Here is a 23086-nt window from a genome sequence, read left to right on the forward strand (position 1 = left end):
TCAATTATTTATATATTAGTCTCTCTATATTAATACCTACGGTAATTTTTAAATAAAAATCAGACATTAACATTTAAAAATTTTGAAGAAGAGAAAACTATTCAAATCCAACAATTATATACCTCAAAGTGACTCACTCCCAAATGGCAAACAGGAGAGGGAGGGAAATCTCAAGTGAAGACTCAATGGAATAGCCATGGTAATCAATCATAAAAACTTTTGAAAAAACCTTAAACCACACCTTAATTCACCATTTTATACCATAAAAAAATTAGTCTTTTTTCTTTGATCTGGAAAAAAAATATTTTATTTAAATATGAGTTATACCAAATCTAAGAGAAATTATTATTTTTTTCATATGAAATATATATATATATATATAGATAATGCTGAAAAAGAAATTAAACTATTAACTGCATGTTGTGTTCTTGTGAAAAACTTTCTTAAAGATACTAGGTAAAAAAATAAAATGAGAGAGAAGGGATGATGGAAGGACACAGCCCAGTGTTCAAATAAAGAGGAAGTAAATTCAAATACTTTAGACATAATTTACTAAAGAAAAAAAAAATTAACGGAACAAAAACACCGATAAACTAATAATAAAATTTGAAATCAGACAGGGTTTGGGACAGAAAAATTATACAGGTGATTTGAGTCCTAAAATTGATGGGGAAATAAACATAAAAAAAGCCACTAACTATATTACAAACTTGACAAGATTTACAATTCACTGGAAGTCCCCCTGACAAGAAACTCAGCAAACTCGTTCAAGTGCTTGTTCTGCATTTCCACATTGCCGAAGATATCCCTCATGCCACGTGCCTGTGCTCTGAGCTCTTCTCCATCCTTGTCCACCATGACTCGCCTAATCGTCTCAGCCACGGAGTCACTAGTAAACGACCCGTTTCTATCATCTCGGGGAATTTCCAACCCAATTCCCCTGTTGTGCAGCTGCCTCGCAACCAACCCGATATCTGAGTTTCCACCGGGAAACAGAATCAACGCCCGTCCGAACCCGAGTCCCTCGATCACTGAGCTCCAACCGCAATGAGTCAAGAACCCGCCAATCGATGGGTAAGCCAAGATCCCCAGTTGGGGCGCCCAACCCCTCCATACCAAACCACGATCCGACACCCGGGTTTCAAAACCAGATGGAATTATATCCGAACCCAATCTTCCTTCTACCATCGGGCGATCGTTAATCACCCAAATAAACGGCAACCCAGATTTTTCTATCCCACTCGCTAACTCGTGCATTGATTCTTGACCCAGACTTAACTCCGAACCAAGTGCAATATAAACCACCGAGTTATCTTTTTTGCGATTTAGCCACTGTTTCAGAACTTCCCATCTCTCGTCTCCATCTTCTCGAGGTTCAGACGGTGGCAACAGCCCAATCGGAAGAACCGGTTTCTTGTAGAGAGTCTTCAGAAGGCTCAGCGATTCAGGTTCGAACTCGGGGCAAGTCCGGGTGACTAGGAGATGGCAGCCCTGAACCACCTCCTTTAACCGCTGAAAATCCGACACATCGGAGTCCATGCAGTCCCAGTGACACTCCATCTCGTGCAACTTAAAAGTGACCTCGTAAGGCATTTCCTTCCACCACTTAGGGACCACCGTGAAGTCCTCCGGCCGGCTGCGGTAACCACTCACCAGTTCCGACGGTGGTCCCATAAACGACATCGTTGAGGCGTTTACTATGGAAAAGTAAGCCAACTTGATCCCGAGTCGACCCGCAACTCGGGGTAGCCAGTAACAAGCGAAGTCGTGCACGATCCAGTTGATGACTTGGCCTTCCAGAAACTGAGTCAAGCCGGGTTGGAGCTCGTCGAAGGCTTTCTTGAGGAAAGGGACTTTGTGAATGGGTAAGTCGGCGGTTGACTCAGCCCCATCAGGTAAGCCGTCCACAGGTGGCAGAGGCAGCTCAACTAAGGTTATGAGATGGGAAAGATTTGAGGGAATGAAATTATTTGGGAGACGACGGAGGTTTTTTGGGGTGGAAATGAAGGAAATACGGTGACCCTTATGAGCTAAGAAGTTGGAGACTCGGAGAAATGGAATAAGGTGGCCTTGAGCTAGCCATGGGAATACTGCTATGTGAAGTTGAATATGATCGTTGCTTAGCTTCTTCTGGTAATCCATATTCAGAAAGAGCAATAGCTCGCTTAATAAAAATTGCTCTGATATATGAACATATACTGCAATTGAGTATAATATATATATAAATATATATTTTTGAGAATACTATATAAAAAATATATATTTATGACATCAGGTGGAGTTATTGTGAGTGAAAGTAGTATAACGCTTATCCAACTCAATAATCAATATGTATAATATATAGCATAGATCTCATGGCCAACATGGCCGACAAGTTTCAGATTTGAAATACAGGTGATATTGTGCAAGACTAGCTGAATTAGAGGGAAAAAAATATCTAATTTAATTAACTATTAATAGAAAAATTATTTGACAAAATTACAATAAATTTACAGACATTTCAATTCTCTCTCCATAATTAATACTAAATTTTCTCTCCAAAAAAAATAATAAAATTAATATCAATTTATTTTTTTTAAAAAAATAATCTCAATTCAAATTTAATAATAATGTCCATCTGTTTAATATAAAATTAGTTGAAAATCTTTTTTAAAATTTAATATCAAATAATTAAAATTCCTATTTTTGGTGACATTTGTTAAAAATCCTTATTAAAAGTAATTTTTTTGGTAATCAGTTAAGTTAAAGGACAATTTTTTAAAAAATATTTTTGGAAATAAAAATAAAATAGAAAATCACATTAACATTATTGCTCTCAACGTTAAAAGAAATAAAATACATAGCATTTCTTTATAAAAGTTAAAATTTGATCATAATTTATTACCAACATAACATAACTATATGTGATTTTTTTTTTCAAAAGAAAATATGGCACTTACATGTATTCTTCTGCAATAAAATAGGAGCGAAGAAAGAGCGTTTTCTTGTGCAAAATAATAGGAGAAAGAAAAACTAAAAATTGATTATATAATCTTAATTTGAATAAGAATCGATATTCCCCTAATTTAAATGGAACTAATATTGTATTTTTTTTAATTTAAATTTAACATTAATATCTAACGATTTTAACTTTTTTTTTTTGTTTTGAAAAAAAAAATGACATATAGTTATCCACATCACTTTTGGCAACTTTTTCCATAAAAATGTTTTAATGCTAAGTCATCCTAAAAGTTGTCAACTATGGTCTCACACACTATAATTTAATATATTATTTTATAATTATAAATATTGTCAAACTAAATTTTTTAAATCCATATATTAATATAAATAAATATTACATGAAATTTAAATTAGACGAAATTTAAAGGAGCTTATAAAATGACATAATCATAATTAATCAATCTAACATAATTAAAAAAATGCTAATTGAAATGATTTCCAAATTTTGACCATATGTGCTCTACCATGTCTGCCTGAAGATTGCAATGAATGTTTCTATCACGAATTTCAGTATTTCTTTGAAGCATTGTTGGGAAATCAGAAATAGGTTCATACAATACTTCAACCATTGGGGTGTCAGCGAAGCCGTCATCATAATTAAAATCAAACAAACTCTCATATGCATCTTATTCATCCTCGACAATAATGTTGTGCAATATGATGCATGCATACATAATATCTTTGAGAACATCTCTTTGTCAAAAATGTGTTGGTCCTCGTGCAATAGCAAAACGAGATTGAAGTACTCCGAATGCTCGCTCAACATCTTTGTGTATCGCTTCTTGGCATTGGGCAAATAATTTTCTTTTCCCTCCTTGAGGCAGTGGGATAGTTTTAACAAATGTACCCCACTCTGTATAGATACCATCTGTTAGATAGTAACCCTTGTTGTATTGTGTGTCATTTATCATAAATTCAACTCTCGGAGCTTGCCCTTGTAAGATATCAGTGAATAATGGGGATTGATTTAACACGTAGAGATCATTATTGGATCCTGGAACACCAAAAAATGCATGCCATATCCAAAGATCTTGTGATGCAACTACTTCAAGCATGATTGTTTGTCTGCCGTGATCACCTCGCGTGAATTGGTCTTTCCATGCAACTGGGCAATTTTTCCATTCCCAGTGCATACAATCAATGCTTCCCAACATGACTAGAAAATCACGCACCTCCCCCGTTTGAAGTAAGCGACGAATGTCCCCAGCATTGGGCCGTCTTAAATATTCGGTCCCAAAAATATCATTCACTCTCCGAACGAAATTGACTAGACATTCAATAGCAGTGGTTTCACCAATTCGAACATACTCATCAACATAATCGGCAGGCGTTCCATATGCCAACATTCGCATAGCAACGGTGCACTTCTGTAATGGCGAAAGCCCCCTTCTACCGACTGCATCAAACCTTATATGGAAATACTCCGAATGATTTTCTAGAGCTTGCACTATGCATAGGAATATGTGTCTACGCGTTCTAAATCTTCTTCAAAATTGATATTCTGTATACACCGGTTCATCATAAAAGTAGTCATCGAACAAACGTTGGTGTCCTTCTACATGACCCCTATCAATGTGGGCTCTCTTTCTTCCTTTTCTTGTTGAGCTACCCCCATCCACGAGCGCTTTGAAATATCGATCATCATGATCGTCAGTACACTCTGCAATTATGATATACTCTAGACTCATATTGTCGTATGGATTCGGAGAATTTGGCGAATCCATTGTCGAACTTAGAGTATATGATATTTGGGAATGAGAGAGTAAAATGAAGGATTGAATGGAGAGTTGAGTAAAAGGAAGATTGAAATTTGGTATTTATAGACATGGTTACATATATATGTAGCCGTTAAAATATAGCCATTAAAATAAAGAATAATTTATTTAAATAAAATAAAATACATAATAATGCGGTTGATAAAAATACATTGCAATTACAACTTCATGATATTATTCTTAATATAAGTACACAAGTTTTCATGATCTTTCTTTTGTTCAAGAGTCATATGCAATGTGTCCATGATGAGATAATCTATGTATTTTGTCATCCTATTATCTTCAGCCTCTTTCTCCTTTATCGCCACCAATTTCTCCAATGCAGATGCTTTACGTTTACTAATCTCTATAAATCTAGTATGTGTGTCTTTTTTTTCCTTCCCTTTTCTCTTTGCTGCCTTTTGGCCAGTAGGGCACACTTCGCGTACTTCATCATCACTGATATCTGCATTGGAAGAAGAAATAAATGTCCCTAATTCTGACACCTTTGTTCTTTTACCACCTTTTGGTTGGTACACTGTATTCCATTTCGGCTCATCCTTGAGCAATCTCCAACAATCCACAAGCAGAAAATTTGAGTTGTTATTTTCAGATTTGTACAATTGATGTGCATTCTCAAGAATTTGTTCATCAAACCAACCACTGTGATGTGCTTGTTGTACTCGTTTATAACATCCATTGAAATGCGCCACCTTTTGATTCATCTTGTTCCAATGATCTTTGCATTGTCTTCCAGTTCTTGTTTGCTCACCTTTTTGGTTGGTGTTGTAGTATTCTGCGATCCGAGCCTAGAAATGTGTAGAAGTTTGGTCATTCCCCACAATGGCATCCTTAGATGTACTAAGCCATCCACTTTTCAGAAGTATAGTGGCTTCCTTGCTCCATTTGACTTTACATTTATGCCTTGATTCATCTTCATTGTGTATAACTACATTTTCCAACCCTTCAACACCATGTTTAGGTTGGGTTTCAGAGACAGATGTCGATGATGTTTCACGATTCAAATCAATACTAGACTTTTCCATACTTGGCTTGTAATTTCTTGAAACCATTTCGGGTTGGTGTAGGGAAGGCATATGAAAGGCATATAGTAGTGAATTTGTTGATGTGAAGAATGGAGCTTGTTAAAGTGTCTCAAAAGAGCCAAAATTTTGGTAAGAGTAAGAGGACATGGGATAATTTTGAGAATTTGGAAAACTTTGGTTAAATTGAGAATATTGAGAATTTAGATTTTGAGGATTAATAGAGGGAGTATCTTGAAAATTTTGATTGGAGTGAGAATATTGAAATTTTGTATTTTGGGGATTGGTATGTGGAGAAAATGATGAATTTTGAAAAATTTGAGAATATTGAAAATTTAGATTTTGGGAGTTCGTATTTGGAGAATTTTTGAAATACATTGGTAAGAAAATCAATTTTGTGATATTGATAATTTGGAAGAATAGTGTATGCAATTGTGTGAAAATTGAATGAAACAAATAAGTATTTATAGAAAAAATATGATAAAAAATTGTGTGACAAATGATTATAAAAAAAGCGTTTTCACAAAATGATAATAAATTAAAGATTACATATATATATATATATATATATTAGTCAAAGAGCTACAAAATAAGCTACCACATTGTGGTTGCTCTCATAATGAAACTCCAAGCTAATATAAAGGCAACTCAGGTCAGATGCGATTTAAAAGGAAATTTCATTTACTTAAAATTTTTAATATGTAAACGTATGTTAGTATCTCAAATATATGACAATTTTAATTTTTTTTTACAAAAATACTTTTAACATTCAAACACTCATTTATATCTCTCTAAAATCTCTCATTCTCTCACTCTCTTGCTCTTTCTTTCATTCTAATTTTTTAGATCTCGAAAAATACTAAAATTAAAAAAAAAAATCATCTGAAACAGACATTTGAGTGAAAAAATATGAACCTCTAAAGTTTTTGTCAAATTTCAGTGCAGAGCATCGAAATTGCATCGTTTTGGGCAAAAAAATCAAGTTTTCATGATTGCATCGTAAAAACATCGAAACTCTATCGATTTTGCATTGAAAAATCATCGTTTTAGCCAAAAAAATAAGTTTTCATGACTGCATCGCAAAAGCATCGAAACATCATCGATTTTGCATCGAAACACCATCAATTTTGCATCGCATGGAGTACACAAATAAATCAGACCATCTAGTTAGGAAATAACAACTAGTATATTAATGCTTATGGAAATTAAAGTATATATATATGAAATATATATCCACTTGTCCTCAAAACGAAAATCAAAATTTAGTTGTATAGTCACTAACTAAATATGTGCATGAACTTGAAGTGATATCTCCAAGAGATAACAACTTTCGAGATCTGCTGAAGCATATATGTAGCCATATAATATAAATATATATATATTTATATATATATATAACATCACTACATGTATTTAGGTGAACACAATTTAACTTTTCTTTGGGCTCTACATTGACCATTTTCCATGCATGCATATATGTCGAGTTGAAAAATTATCCTTTAGGCTTATATATGTTCAAATAAATAATAATTAATAATATTTGATTTTATTTTGAATATCAATTATTAAATAAGTACAAAGAGAGTATACTAGTCTTTCCTTTTACCAAAATCATACTTATATATCAACCCATTTATACAACTTAATCATTTTTATGCAACTCAATACAACTTTAAATGTATTTTAATCATATTCTTAAGAAACTATGGCAATCTCATTATGCAACTTAATCATTTGTATGCAACTCAATGTAATTTCAAATGAAAATTACAATATGCAACCTACTACAACCTTAAATGCAAGCTCATGCATCTAACGCGACCTCAAATGCAACTAAATTAGCTTAAGCAAATTCATTATGCAACTTAATCATCCTTATGCAACTCATCATGCAATCTTCTGCAACCTCAAATGCAAGCTCCTCACACCCAATGCAACCCTAAGCAAACCCACTACAACCTCAAATGCAAGTCTATGCAACCACAAACAACTCATTGCAATCCCAAATGCAAGTCCAATGCAACTTCATGCAATCTAAAGCAACCCAATGCAACACAAAGCAACTTTTAAAAAACTCATTTGCAAATTTCATCACTATGCAACTCATGCAACCCGAAACAACCTCAAATGAAAGTCCAATGCAACCTAAAGCAACTCACTATTCAATCTCAAATGCAAGCCCATACAACCTAATGCAATTTTAAAAACCCATTTGCAAATTTCATCTTTATGTAACTCATGCAACCAAATGTAACATCAAATGTAGACTCAATACAACCTAAATCAACACATTGCAATCTCAAATGCAAACCCATGCAATCCAGTGCAACTTTAAAAACTTATTTGCAAATTTCTTCTTTATGCAACAAAAGCATCATCAAATGCAAGCCTAATAATGCAACCTAAAGCAACTCACAACAATCTCAAATGTAAGCTCAATGCAACTTAAAGTAACTCACAACAATCTCAAATGTAAGCTCATGCAACTTAATAACGTATATGTTAATTTCATCCTTATTTAAGTTATGCAACCTAACCCACTGTCTATATACATATAATGCACATATATAATATATGTTGTAGTGAGATTGATAGGCATCCTTATTGTTGTCACCATTTTAGCTTTAATTTACCATTTTTCCATGTGCATCATAGCCAGCTAATTCATTTCATTGAGTCATTCAAGTTAATCGATGCACTAAATAGAATACAAAAGAAAAAACAAGAAATAGAAAGGATCGATGCATACATGTGTACAAGAAATGCGATGAGAATATACATGTTCATAAAAATCAAAGTGGAGTGTCAACAACACTAGGCAGTTAGGCCACACGAAACAAAGCTAAGAAAATGAGAAGGAGAAGCAAGAAAACCAAAATGAAAAAGAGCATCAACGGCAGAGGTGCCATCGACAGCACTAGAAGTGACTTCCTTGTCAATTTCCTCCATCAAAATCGATGGCAACCTCACAACCACAACCCACCAAACTTTTCTTCTTCTTCATTGAGATCCCACATGAGTTTGTTTCTAACCCGAATAAACGACAACAATAATTGATAAAGGAGATTCAGGATATTTGAAAAAAATATTTAAGATTTTATATTAATGAAATATGCTTTTAGTAACCACATAAATGAATAAAACGTTTTCAATAAATGTATTAATAAAAAAATCCCTAATAATAATCATTGAAAAAAAACTCTTCAGTTGGTCAATATTAAATTCTCGAGTAGGATTTATTTTGTCTTATTATTCTGTCTAATTGTCTCTCATATAATCAATATCAAACACGTCATTACAAAAATTAAAAAGAGTTTTTATGATATATAAATAAAATACAACTTGCACAAGCCTAGTGGTTGCTTTTGTCAAAAAAAAAAATATATATATATATTTATACGTGTAGTGGTTGCTCTGTCAAAAAAATATATATATATATATATATACGTGTAGTGGTTGCTCTGTCAAAAAATATATATATATATATATATACGTGTAGTTGTTGCTCTGTCAAAAAGAAAATAGGTAGTGGTCGGAGAAGACGGAATATTATAATATAATAGTGCAACTTTTGCAAATAAATTTTTGAAAAAATATTCTTTTTTTATATTATTTCAACAAATAAATTTTTTAACAAATGATTTAAATGTATATTAGATACTGAATTATTAAAATAATTTATTTAATTAGTTAAAGATAAAGTAATTACTTAGGCAAATAAAAAATTAAATTATTATTATTACATTGCTAAAAATTTTAATATATATTTTATTTTAAATATTAACATAATAAAAAATTAAAGAAATTAAATACAAATTTATTAAGTACATAGAAAGGTGGACACTTTAAATAAAACTTCATGTAAATTGGTATATATATTTTAGGAAAATATTGTTCATTGTTTTCCTTTTTTAGGTGTTGGCAAAATAGCATTTTTTTTTCTCATAACCACTTTCACAATAACTTATTGTAGATAATTATTTCCAAAATTACCTTTATACATACTTCACAGCTTGACTGAAATTTTCAATCGCTCTATTGAAAATTCTCAACACCTAAAGATTATTTTACAAAATAAATTATAAAAATATATTTTCATAATTAATTAATTGTGTAAATTTTTGTTACAAAAATTATATTTTTTAGTTTCAAATTAGTTATGTAAATGTTGTATTTACCATTTCGTATTTACGTTTTCGTCACTCAATATTTTTGTAAAAGGAAAAATATATTTCATGAATTGCATGTAATTTTTTTTTTTTTTGTAAATTCCCTAAATTTTTTAATTTCCAGCTAACTTTTTTGTTTTTTCTTAATACAATTTTACTGAAGTGTACAAGCTTTTTATTGGTTAAAATATAAAAATAAATAACGCAATCTCTTCTCCACTAAATATCCTCTGTCCTTCTTTTATTTGAATTGAATTATTTATAAAAGTTATAAATTAATATGATTACAAACAATGTTATAGATGATATATTTGTTCATGCAAATTTATATTGATAAACCAAACTGCTAGCAGGCACGATTTAATTTTGGTGTTTTTTGTTTATAATAACTTTTTTAGTGGACCTCATAATCTACTGTAAAATATAAACAGAATCTAAAACAACTACAAAAGATGATGTGCTTGTTATGATATTCTAACTTCTAAAGAGAACTATAAATGACACACATGCATAAAAATGATTTTAACATATATATATACTAAACTATTTAATTTATTATTTCTGTTGCAATAAATAGATGAAAATACATAATTTATTATAACTGATAATGCATTCTTACAAAAAAAAAAATATAGTAATAATAAATATATATTATATATTTTGTGAACAGGTTACAGGCCAGAGAGGAGGGTAAAGCTTAGCCAGAAGTTTACTAAAACGAAAGTCTAACATCAATTCAAATAAGTAAGATCTCATATATTGAATTTTACCAATAAGAATCCAGATTAATTATTACCTTTGTTCTTTATAGTAAAACTGGGTGATAGTGTCGTATATGTTTAGTATAAAAATTCTACAAATTAAAATCAACAACGCAAATACCATTATCTTTTTTTCTCCTTTAAAAAATTACAGTACTAGCAGTTAGCTGTAGCTTGAAGAAAATCAGACAACGATTTTTATATCAAAACAATTTGAAGCTAGCGCTCATATATATATATATGTACATATACAAAATATAGTCTTTAATTATCACAAAAAAATGGCTCAATAAATTAATTAACAGGCAAATTTCAAAGTGAGAGTAGTATAAATATATGAAGAGGGAGAGAGAGGGAAGGCACGCATAGCTTCAAGCATGGTCGACGGTTATGCAAGAAAAATCCATGTGTGCCCACTCTCTTCTGTCACCTTCCCTACTGTAACATTATCCATAAATATATATATTGAATGATATATATATATATATATAAAAGGATATTGTTATATGCATGAGAGGAAGAAAAGAGAAGCTTTGATTTGATTGTTGAAAGACCATAGAGAGAGATTTATATAGAAGAATAGAACATGAAGGGGCTTATTTTTAATTAATATTTATCAACATTATTAAGGAATATTTATGGTTAATACTCATTATATAAACTCTACTATAGCTACTAAAAGCAGCATATAATTAAAGTGATAGCATATGTCATCTAGTGTGCATAAATAAATATATGTTATTAATTAACTAATGTGGTGGTTGTTCGAAATTGATTGATTCGATTATTAGTTATTGGTTAATTAACTTGAGTTTTCGAAACATTGGTTAATGCATCGTAAGTTTTCGCAACATATTATTAATTATTGATTAATGGGTTATTTGCGGCAATAATGCATATGTAGTTAAGTTTGTTGCACTTAAATGCTTATGTAAAAATTTTGGCGGCAATAATGTCTACCGTTAATGTTTTGGTGCAGCCGTTGGTCCCTGAGCCGTTAGGGGTATATATGATACACGTGGCATGACCCGATTGGGTTAAATTATTAAAATTTAAAACAAAAATAATTAATGTTTCTGGTTTCTAATTTAAAAAAAAAAAACTAACCGTGATTAATTAATATAACCTAAAAAACCGATTGTCTAAAACCAAAAAATCTCAAAATTCCATACCCAGAAAAACGATGAAGCTTTCCCCCCGACCACACCCAGACAATCCACCCCCGACAGTATAGCACGTGAACCCACTAGAAGAAAACTTGTAATTCCTTCGAATTGGGGGTTAGGGCATCTTTTGCATCGGGTTAATGGATATTGAAAAAAATTGTCATTGTCGACCACCAAGGCCAGTGGTAGAAAGAACGGCTTGGACAAACAAAAATCCTGGGCGAAGATTCAAAGCATGCAACAAGTATCGGGTAAGATTGGTCTCCATTTGTTTTTGTAATCTGATTCATTGAATAAATGGTTATGGGTGTTCACTAGAAATTTTGTATGTTTTGGTCAACTCAGATTCATGGTGGGTGTAATTTCTTTGAATGGATAGACCCTCTAATGTGTCATCGAGCAAAGGTGGTCATCCCTGGACTACTAAGAAAAATTAGTGACCTTGAAACTGAAATCACATCCCTAAGTACGACAACTGACATTGAAAGTCATCGGCAATGCAGTGGTTCTTCAAATGGATTTGAGACACAATCTCACAACCTTCAAAATGTTGGAAGAGAAAGCTGTGAAAGTTGTGCTAAAAGCAGGGGTAGACTAAATGATGGAGGTCGAATGCAGTGTTACTACCTTTTGAATACTATTTATTTTGCTGTAATTCTATTGGTTGTGGTTATTTGGGCTACAAAATCAAAGTAGAAGTTATTGGTATTGTTAGTTTATTTTTGGGTAATCTTCATGTGCAGTATTGACAATGACAAAGCTATTGCACCTTAGGCATTGATTTGTAATGAATTTTGTTGTAACATGAAACCCCGAATCAATGTAATCTATCTTGGTCTTTTTTGAATTCAGTATTCTAGTTTATGTATTTTGTGAAATAAATATGATCAACAACTAGTTACATTCATTACGATAAGAGATATGTACAAAAATATAGGCCTAAAAAGTCAAATGTATCTGATCTGTACATGACCAATATCATGGCCAGCATGACCCTGTCATGACTCAAAAACCAGATATGATCAAAAGGGGATTTGTACATGACTCTAAAATGGTCAACATAACACTTCATGACTCAAAAAACAGCCATCAACCACAACATCCAAATACCAACTTTGCATAACACATAACAGACACCAAAATACAAAATTCGACCACTAATTCAAAATAAAATCAAAAGATGAGACTCCTTCCAGTCAGACAGTATCGGGTTGAGCATTCTTTGCACCACTAGTTCCTCCTTTAGCATGTTGTTTCAGTCTTCTTTCCTTCCTTAAAAGTGTGGCTTCAATTGGTTTCTGCAGTGGTGGATGACCTTGCTTTTTGACCACGCGATTCTAAAATAGGTTGAATAAACAAATATTTAGCTCAAAATTCACAAAACAATGATAAAGCAACTAATCAATGATAAAATTATCTAGGAAGAGAAGAAAGCATAAAGTTTATACCTCCACCACCTTAGCAGATTTGCATGTTTCTCTCCTGTGGCCTGTTTTCAGACAATTGCTGCATGTTTTAACTTGTCCAATTCTCCGAGCTTTCTTTAAAGCAGGTGGAGGTTCATCTGTCTCCCTTCTCCTAGCTTTCTTAGGTCTTCCAGGCAGCTTTGTCTCAGGTGGTGGATCAATTCGGTTGAGTCCTATCTGAGGCACATATCTGGACTAGGCATAGGATGCACACTCTGTTCATATGCCTTTTGCAATGATTCTTTTTTATAGAATCCGTGGACATAATCAAAGACATTACCTCCCATGAACTAGATAGTAGCTAGTGCATGGCCACAAGGAAGCCCAGATAGTTGAAACCTCCTACATGTAAAAGTTCTGAATTCCAAATCGACAACCAAGGCACTACCATTGCTGCATTGAACCTGAAACTGAAACTTGTCAGACCTAGTAACCAGACAATGCTTTGCAACCTCTTTTTGCTTCTCAATTCTCTTCAAAATTCTCTTCCCCACAAATGAGTCATCTTCTCCAACTCAGCTTTTTTGTTATAAAACCGAGACATCAACCAAAATCTAATTTTCTCTAGTAAAGTTATAATTGGCTTGTCGCGAGCATCAAGTATGGCTGCATTGAAACTCTCACACAAATTATTCACCAAGATGTCACATTTTGGGTACTCTGAAATATGTGACTTACTCCATTATGAGGGGTTCTTCCCTGCCAGCCAATTGTAAGCACCATACGAGACATCATTGACTTCTTGCATTGCTCGAGCAAACTCAGCTTGTGTTGTAGTATTAGCTGCTGCCCACAAAAGTTGCTTAAGTAAAAGTCCAGGATATTCCTTTTTAAAGTTAGCATAAAGATGTCTAACACAATACCTCACCTCACACCCACTAAAGATGGCTCCCACTGCATTTTCTAATCATTTTTTACGATCACTCATCATTGTCACATTGGTAGGACTCAAATTCCCAATATCATCCTTCAATAGCTCCAAGAACCAAGTCCAAACCTCAGTGTTTTCCTTTTCAGCAACACAGTAGGTGTTGCTTATATTTTAATACACGCAAGTGCACGTATCATACAAGTAGTACTCACACAGGTGAGGTCGAACCCAAGGGAATTGTAGCTAAGTACTAACAAAATTGGATCTATATTTCTATTTGGCAACAATAAAATTTGGTGTTTAAATAATAATGCAGAAAACAAAATAAGCAAAATCAACAAATAAGAAATTAAGGGTTTAACAATGGATGTGAAGATAGGGATATGATTTCAATTGCTTCGATTACCCAATTGTTAACGCTAGTTGACTATTCTTCTTCTTTCACTGAAATGACAGATTATAAAATTACCTAAACTCTTTTCAGATCATTTAGGTTCTAAATTGCATTGTCAACTATTGCATTTCTGAGATAGCACAACAATCAATTCGCTTTAAGTAATAATCTATAAGTCACATAAGCTATGCGAATACTTTCGTTTCGCATCAAACCTATGTTCGTTCATTTAGAGCATTCCTAATATTCACTTTTCAGATTTCACATTAGGATCATGAATCATGCTCAAGGTGATCAATCTCAAACATACATTAAGCACAAAGATGAACAAATTTCATAAACAAGCAAGAAGAAATAATCAAATAGCATTAACCATTGGATGATTTCAGTCAATATCCATCAAATCCCTAATAAGGGTTTAGTTCATCATCTCAAGATTCAAATCCATAATCAAACTAAACAATAACATAGGAAAAATCAAAGAAAAAGAGGATGAAACTAGATGGGGAGTTGTCGGAGGTCGCCCACGCTTGTCCCAAAATCCGTCTTCTCTTGTCTTTTCTCTCTTTTTGTCTGTTTTTCTGTCAAAAATCGCGATCCCCTTTTCAGAATGAAGACCTCATTCTATATTCTCTCCATAATGACGAAATTGCCCTTAAAAATTCTGAAGTGCACAGACGCCAGCGCCGCGGCGCCAATACCTGCGCCGCGGCCCTACTCGAAAAATGCAAGATCTCGAGTTTCTGGAAAGGGGCTCGCCGCGGCTCTAATATGCAAGAGCGCCGCGGCGCCAATTCTTGCGCCGCGGCCCTAATTAACATTTCAGCACAATACACTCCAAATGCTTGATTTCTACACAATTCACTCCAAAAGCCCAAAACATAAGCTGAACCTGAAATCAAGCAAAAACAAGCATAATTCCGCTCCAAAAACACAAGAACCATTAAAAAGACACTTAAAAAGATAGGCTAAAATTAGCCTAACAAACTCCCCCAAACTTTATTCTTACTCGTCCTCGAGTAAGGGAACGACAAATTAAACTAAAACAAATAAACATGATAAGTTAAGCCTCCAGTCTTATTTAAACCACGCCGTCATCACTCACAAAACTTCAACTGTTGATCAACCAGAATTTCAATTCAAAAACTCTAACAATTAATCTGAATGCCTCAATTGGAAATTAGATTATACCTTGCAAATACAAATGAATAACTAGATAACACCATACATGCCTCACTCATTCCAACGATCCACTAGCCAAAATTCAATATGCTTGCACACTTACCTTTCTCCACTAATGTCAACAACACATGTTATGGAATCAAAAGGACTTCAAAGGTTCATAACGTTTTGGCTTAGGTGAAGGTGGATAAGAAAGACATTTAGGCTTCATTATACCATAAGCACATCAAAAACCAATCAAACAACCCACTTTGCACTCAGTTACCAACCCCTTTTTCACCCACTTTTTATTGATTGAGGACTCATACTCAATGCTCCAACATCACTTTATTTAATTATTCATCATTTTGTTTTCTTTTTTATTTAGTTATTATTATTATTTTATTATTATTATTATTAATCAAAATTTAGTGATGTTGGAAGTACTTTTACATTTCACACTTGTCTCAATCAGAAGATTACATCGTTCATCCACTTACATCAATTACCCAATTACAATTCGTTCCCCCAAACTTATTTCTAAGCTTATGGCATAATTCACAGGGTAGGGACAAATAATAATTTGTACATTTTTGGCTTAATGAGTGGTTATACAATCAATCAAACAAGTTAAGGCACAAATAGGCGGACTAGGGATAATAATGATAAGGGTAAGCTTGAAAGGCCCAAACGTTCCAAAAGATTGCCTAAATCATATTCCAAAACAAATGTCATCAAGGATTTCGTCTCAAAAGGCAAGCAGTGCAAGTTCTATCATTTTCATCAATTCATACCTCAAACCCAAGTAACACATGTATAGCATAATCCACTTATTCACATTTGCAACATATACTAAAATTTCCAAAAGGCATCAAAATTAATCCAAAGAGTGATCAAATCAAGCACACGGTTAGACACAGTTTTCGTTTGGCAAGCGACAACAACGGCATTTATACATATCATTGGCTTAACTTTTGACACACACACAAAGAAAAACAACAAAATTAAACAACAAAATTTTAACTAAGCGAAACTAAAACAGAAAAGTAAGCCCCTCCCTCAAACTTTTATTTCAAATTGTCCCCAATGTGAGCATGACAATCAAAAAGAGAGAAACTTACCTGACAACCCCTCAAAATGGGTTGGGTGGTGGTGGTTGATCATAAGGAGTGAAACGCGGTGGTAGTGCAAAGTAATTTTCATCTTCTTCATCCAAAGACCACCGAGATACCAAACTATTCAGCTGCTGAATATGGTTTGCATCGTAAGCACTCCGCTGCCCCATATAAGTCTGCATATGCATGTTTTGCTGAATAAGGTAATTCAACTGAGCATGAGTGTGCTGCATAGCAGGATCCATGGGGCCACCCAAAAGTTCGGGCTCATCCTCACCATCATCGGTCCTTTGTCGGCGGCGACCTCTTCTTCTTTGAACTTGTGGGACATCATAGGGATGCGGTGGAATGAGGCGATTCACCATGGCCAAACCGACTGGCTTTTGCGGAGGCACCTTCATGTCAGTCAAGTATTGAGGTGCGCCATATGCCACGCAAAGTTCAGTAATGAAAGTGCCATGTCCTAACCCGCCAGTGGTGGTGCCCTGAATTATATGATTTATACTTTCCCGAACATACCTCCCAATGTTTATGTTGTACCCCTTTAAAATAGCATATGTCACCTTGAGCCGGTCAACAGGGATGTCAGACAAATGATTGTTGGGAATCAGACGGGCACTCACAAAATAGCACCAAGCACGAGCCACTTGGTTAAGTTCACAGCGATACATACAGTTTGGCTCACCATCCTTCAAATGAATTCTTGCGCCAGGAAAACCCAATGTTTCAGCAAGGTCAACATAGTCTATATTATCGGCCCCCAGTACCCGCAGCTTTTCTTCTTCTATGGGAAAGTTAGGTACATCATACAATTGATTAAAAGCTGCAAGAGTGACTGGTATCTTCTTGCCCCGCACCATGACAGCATTATATTCTTTTTCTGGCCAATTAGCAAGGAACTCGTATGTCATCGTGTGGTTTGCCTTGCCATTGCAGTCAACAAATTGGTCCCACTGCCGCCGAGCAATCTCAGCTCGAATAGGCTCATACAATGGCTGGTTTTCTAGGGTTCTGGACTAAATTCCATGCCTCTTTCTTCAAGAATAGGTTTCCCTGACAACACCACAAACCGCTCTTGAGCCTCTTTGCTCACAAATCTTGAGGTGTCATAATCCGCCCTTGTTGAGACACGAGGAGGGCGGGACGATGACGCACCTGAAGCATTCACAGTACCCTTCTTTGGCCCCATTGAGTGAAACAACTCACAAAATACCAACTTGTAAATCACTAGAAATTTTGGCAGCACCTCCCCTTGTTTTTGTCACTTCCCAAAATCAGAAAATTCTTCACAAACCACAATTCTCCAATCCAAATTTTCAGAATAGCAAAAATAACCAAAATGCTCCACTTAATCCATAATAAACCCTATAAACACTAGATTTCCCAATAACCAAAGGATTCTCAACAAATTGAAAAAATAGAAGCAAAATCACTTACATTATTGAGAAACCCATGGATAATCCACCATTGTTATCCAAAGCTTGAAGAAATGAGCAATATTGAGGAAGAGGATGGGATTTTCGGATTAGGGTTGAAATGATTGGGTAAAAGGGGATTTTTGAAGAAAATAGGTCAAAAGGGACAAAGAAAATGATGGAGGAAATGATTTTTATGGAAAGGGATGAAGAAATTATGAAAGATGAGTGAATTATTGGTGGTTATGGAGGTTTAATGGTGGTTTGGGCGGAGGAGAGGCGGAGAAGATGAAGAGAGGCGGATGGTGTAATTTGTTTGGGTCTAAAAAAAATTGGGGAAAAATCTCGGATTTAAATGGTGGCCCGTGTTTGCGCCGCGGCGCTAGTGCAATTTTATTTCCCCAGGAGCCGCTGCGCAGGAATGTGGGGCCGCGGCGCTAGCGCGACTCCGAATTTTCCAGCTCTCTGTCCAACACCTCGCCACGGCGCTAATACCCTTAGGCGCCGCGGCGCAGGAAAAGAGGGCCGCGGCGCTAGCTCGAATCCAAATTTTCCATGCTCTCTGACCAGCGCCTCTCCACGGCGCTAATACCCTTAGGCGCCGCGGCTCTACAACATGCGCCGCGGCCCTAATTAAAATACAGCAAAAAAATTTCAATTTTTCACGCTTTTCACGGTTTTTTCTTTACACAGAATACAATAAAACTACGAAATAAAAACACTTAAAAATACTAATTGTTCCAAACCAAAAAAATTACAATGCAAAACAAAATACACTTTGGGATGCCTCCCAATGGCGCTGTCGTTAACGTCATATAGCCGGACGCTGGTTTCCTCCTTACTGAGGCACCAAGAGGATGGCGGACTTGGCTTGATCAAACTGACCACCCAAGTAGAGCTTTAATCGCTGACCATTTACTTTAAACTTGCCAGTCTTTTCACTTGTTACTTCAACGGAACCATAAGGAAACACTTGTAATATCGTGAAAGGACCAGACCATCTCGATTTCAACTTGCCCGGAAAAAGTTTCAATCTTGAATTAAAGAGTAATACCTGTTGACCTGGTTAGAATTCTTTCCTGACAAGGTTCTGGTCATGCCACTTCTTAGTCCTCTCCTTGTAAATCTTGGCGTTCTCGTAGGCTTCGTTTCTAAACTCTTCCAACTCGTTCAATTGCAAAAGCTTCTTCTCACCAGCTGCTACCAAGTCCATGTTCAAGGTCTTCATGGCCCAAAATGCTCTATGCTCAAGTTCCACTGGAAGATGACACGCTTTCCCAAAGACCAGCCTATATGGTGACATACCAATAAGTGTTTTGAAAGCCGTTCTGTATGCCCACAAAGCATCATCGAGCTTCTTTGACCAGTCTTTCCTTGAGCTCTGTACCGTCTTCTCCAATATTAACTTAATTTCCCGGTTGGAAATCTCAGCTTGTCCATTACTCTGCGGGTGATAGGGTAATGCTTTTCTATGTCTAACTCCATATTTTGCAAGTAATGCCTCAAATTGCTTGTTACAGAAATGACTCCCCTCATCACTAATAATAGCTCTAGGAGTACCAAACCGGGTGAAAATGTACTTTTGGAGAAAAGTAAGAACTGTTCTACCGTCATTAGCGTGAGTTGCAGCCGCTTCCACCCACTTAGAAACGTAGTCCACAGCTAGCAAAATAAACAGATTGTTGTATGATGACGGAAAAGGGCCCATGAAGTCAATACCCCACACATCAAACAGTTCCACTTCTAAAATACCAGTCAAAGGCATCTCGTTCCTTCTTGAAATATTACCAGTCCTCTGACAACGATCACATGCCTTGACAAACTCATGAGCGTCCTTAAAGAGAGTTGGCCAGAAGAACCCACTTTGTAAAACCTTTGCAGCGGTCCTTGTCCCACCAAAGTGACCTCCACACTGCAGACTATGACAATGATTCAGGATAGAGTACATCTCCTCTTCAGGCACACATCTTCTAATTATCTGATCGGCACAGTGCTTATAAAGGATCGGCTCTTCCCAATAATAGTGCTTTACCTCAGAAAAGAATTTCTTCAATTGTTGTCTTGTCATGTCAGGAGGTGTGATGTTTGCAGCTAGGAAGTTGACATAATCAGCAAACCATGGAACCAACAAACTTTCTTTTAAGGCGAACAACTGCTCATCAGGGAACTCATCATTTATTTGGACTTCCTTCATATTCTGACCCTCTTCTGACTCCAATCTTGACAAATGATCTGCTACTAGGTTCTCGGTACCCTTCTTGTCTCTGATTTCTAATTCAAACTCCTGGAGGAGAAGGACCCATCGGATTAGTCTTGGCTTGGCATCCTTCTTGGTCATAAGGTATTTGATTGCCGAATGGTCTGTGTACACAATAACCTTATTCCCTATTAAATATGGCCTAAACTTATCACAAGCGAAGACTATGGCCAACATCTCCTTTTCAGTAGTAGCATAATTCAACTGAGCATCATTCAAGGTCCTACTAGCATAGTAGATGGTGCGAAAAACCTTGTCAACTCGTTGACCCAACACAGCCCCGACAACATAATCACTTGCATCACACATCAACTCGAACGGTAACTCCCAATTCGGTGCAATGACTATAGGTGCCGAAATCAATTTTTCCTTAAGAGTTTGAAAAGCCTCCATACACTCCTTTCCAAACTCAAAGGGCACTCCATTAACAAGCAAATTAGACAATGGCTTGGAGATCTTCGAGAAGTCCTTTATAAACCGTCTGTAGAAACCGGCATGACCCAAAAAACTACGAACCCCTTTTATCGAAACTGGAGGGGGCAAATTCTCAATAGTAGACACCTTGGCTCTGTCTACCTCAATGCCTTCCTGTGAGATCTTGTGTCCCAAAACAATCCCCTCTCTAACCATGAAGTGGCACTTCTCCCAATTAAGCACCAAATTGGATTCTTCACATCGAATCAATACCAGCTCCAAGTTCCTCAAACAATGATCAAACGATGAGCCAAACACTGAGAAATCGTCCATGAAAATTTCTATGCAGTTCTCAACCAAGTCAGAAAAAATAGCCATCATACACCGTTGGAAAGTTGCTGGTGCGTTACATAGCCCAAATGGCATGCGTCGGAAAGCGAATGTGCCATAAGGACATGTAAATGTCGTTTTCTCTTGGTCCTCTGGTGCAATGACTATTTGATGATACCCAGAGTAACCATCCAAAAAGCAATAATACTCATTTCCTGCCAGTCTGTCTAACATCTGATCAATAAAGGGAAGGGGAAAATGGTCTTTCCTTGTGCCATGTTTAGCTTGCGGTAGTCAATGCATATTCTCCAACCAGTAACAGTTCTTGTTGGAATTAACTCGTTCTTCTCATTCTTCACTACTGTCATCCCCCCCTTTTTAGGTACCACCTGAACCGGACTCACCCACTCACTGTCAGAAATTGGGTAAGCTACCCCTGCATCTAACCACTTCAACACTTCTTTTCTCACAATTTCCTTCATTGGTGGATTAAGTCTTCTTTGGGCGTCTATGGTTGGTTTGACTCCATCCTCCATTAAAATTCGGTGCATAACAGTAGAGGGGCTGATCCCCTTGATGTCTGCCAAAGTCCACCCAATGGCCTTCATGTGCTCTCTCAGAATTCTCAACAATTTTTCAGTCTCCACATCAGATAGTGAAGCTGAAACTATAACTGGGAGTGTCTTGTTTTCACCCAAAAACTCATACCTCAGGTGGTCAGGAAGTACCTTCAGTTCTAACTCTGGGGGCTTCTCAACTGAGGGCAATGATCTTTTTGGTACTGCCCCAAGCTCTTCAAAGTATTTCCTTTTCAATGGCCCATAAGAATTAAGCCATTTTGCGTACTCCATAGCTTCCTTTCCATCTTGATCACTAACTTCATCTTCAACCAAACTCAACTCAAGAGGATCATTCATCAGTTTTCTCTCTTCCACTAAATTACCCATTACATCCACTGAAAAGCAATTGTCACTAGCTTCTGGATAGGTCATGGCCTTGAGCACATTGAACACAACTTCTTCCCCTTGCACTCTCAACTTCAACTCACCCTTCTGAACATCTATAAGTGCTTGGCCTGTTGCCAAGAAGGGTCTCCCAAGGATAATGGGGACATTGCTATCCTCTTCCATGTCAAGAACTATGAAATCGGCAGGAAAAATAAACTTGTCCACTTTGACCAGGACATCTTCAATTACCCCTCTTGGATGTGCCAACGAACGGTCAGCTAGTTGCAAAGTTACAGTTGTGGGCTTTGCTTCACCAAGTTGCAATCTCTTGAAAACTGACAATGGCATCAGGTTGATACTGGCCCCCAAATCACAAAGAGCATTTATTCCCTCAATTCTCCCAATAGTGCACGGTATTGTGAAACTCCCAGGATCTCTCAATTTAGGAGGGAGCTTCTTTTGCAGAATAGCACTACACTCTTCTGTCAATGCCACAGTTTCAAAATCCTCCATCTTCCTCTTCTTGGACAAGATGTCCTTCATGAACTTGACATAGCTCGGCATTTGCTCTAAGGCCTCCGCAAATGGAATGTTGATGTGCAGTTTCTTGAAAACTTCCAGAAATTTAGTAAACTGCTTGTCCATGTTGTTCTTACGGAGCCTTTGGGGGTAGGGAATCTTTATGTGATGCTCAATACTGATTGGTGGGGTAGCCTCTTTTACTGGTATGCCCTCAGTAGCCTTTTTCTCACTGTGCTTCTTTTCCTCTTGTGTCGGTGCCTGTGCCTGTTGATCCTGACCCACTTCTTCAACTGGCTGCTTT

At 35.9% G+C, this 23086-nt stretch overlaps 3 protein-coding genes across 3 annotated transcripts; all 3 read right to left on the minus strand.

Annotated features, from left to right (window-relative positions):
- Positions 1 to 507: 507 nt before the first annotated feature.
- On the minus strand, positions 508 to 2339 carry LOC133824665 (UDP-glycosyltransferase 91C1-like). Its single transcript, XM_062257627.1, has one exon. It carries the CDS (start codon positions 2140 to 2142, stop codon positions 721 to 723), a length of 1422 nt encoding a protein of 473 aa, XP_062113611.1. The 5' UTR covers positions 2143 to 2339; the 3' UTR covers positions 508 to 720.
- A 1359-nt stretch (positions 2340 to 3698) lies between these two features.
- On the minus strand, positions 3699 to 4724 carry LOC133825791 (uncharacterized). The gene is made up of 2 exons (XM_062258690.1): positions 4510 to 4724; positions 3699 to 4407 (listed from the first exon to the last, which is right to left on the minus strand). Exons 1-2 carry the CDS (start codon positions 4722 to 4724, stop codon positions 3699 to 3701), a joined length of 924 nt encoding a protein of 307 aa, XP_062114674.1.
- A 209-nt stretch (positions 4725 to 4933) lies between these two features.
- Positions 4934 to 5479, minus strand: LOC133825792 (uncharacterized). The gene has a single exon (XM_062258691.1). The coding sequence runs from the start codon at positions 5477 to 5479 to the stop codon at positions 4934 to 4936; it is 546 nt and encodes a 181-aa protein (XP_062114675.1).
- Positions 5480 to 23086: the final 17607 nt, after the last annotated feature.

This window comes from Humulus lupulus, chromosome 3 (assembly GCF_963169125.1).
Source record: "Humulus lupulus chromosome 3, drHumLupu1.1, whole genome shotgun sequence".
NCBI lineage: Eukaryota > Viridiplantae > Streptophyta > Magnoliopsida > Rosales > Cannabaceae > Humulus > Humulus lupulus.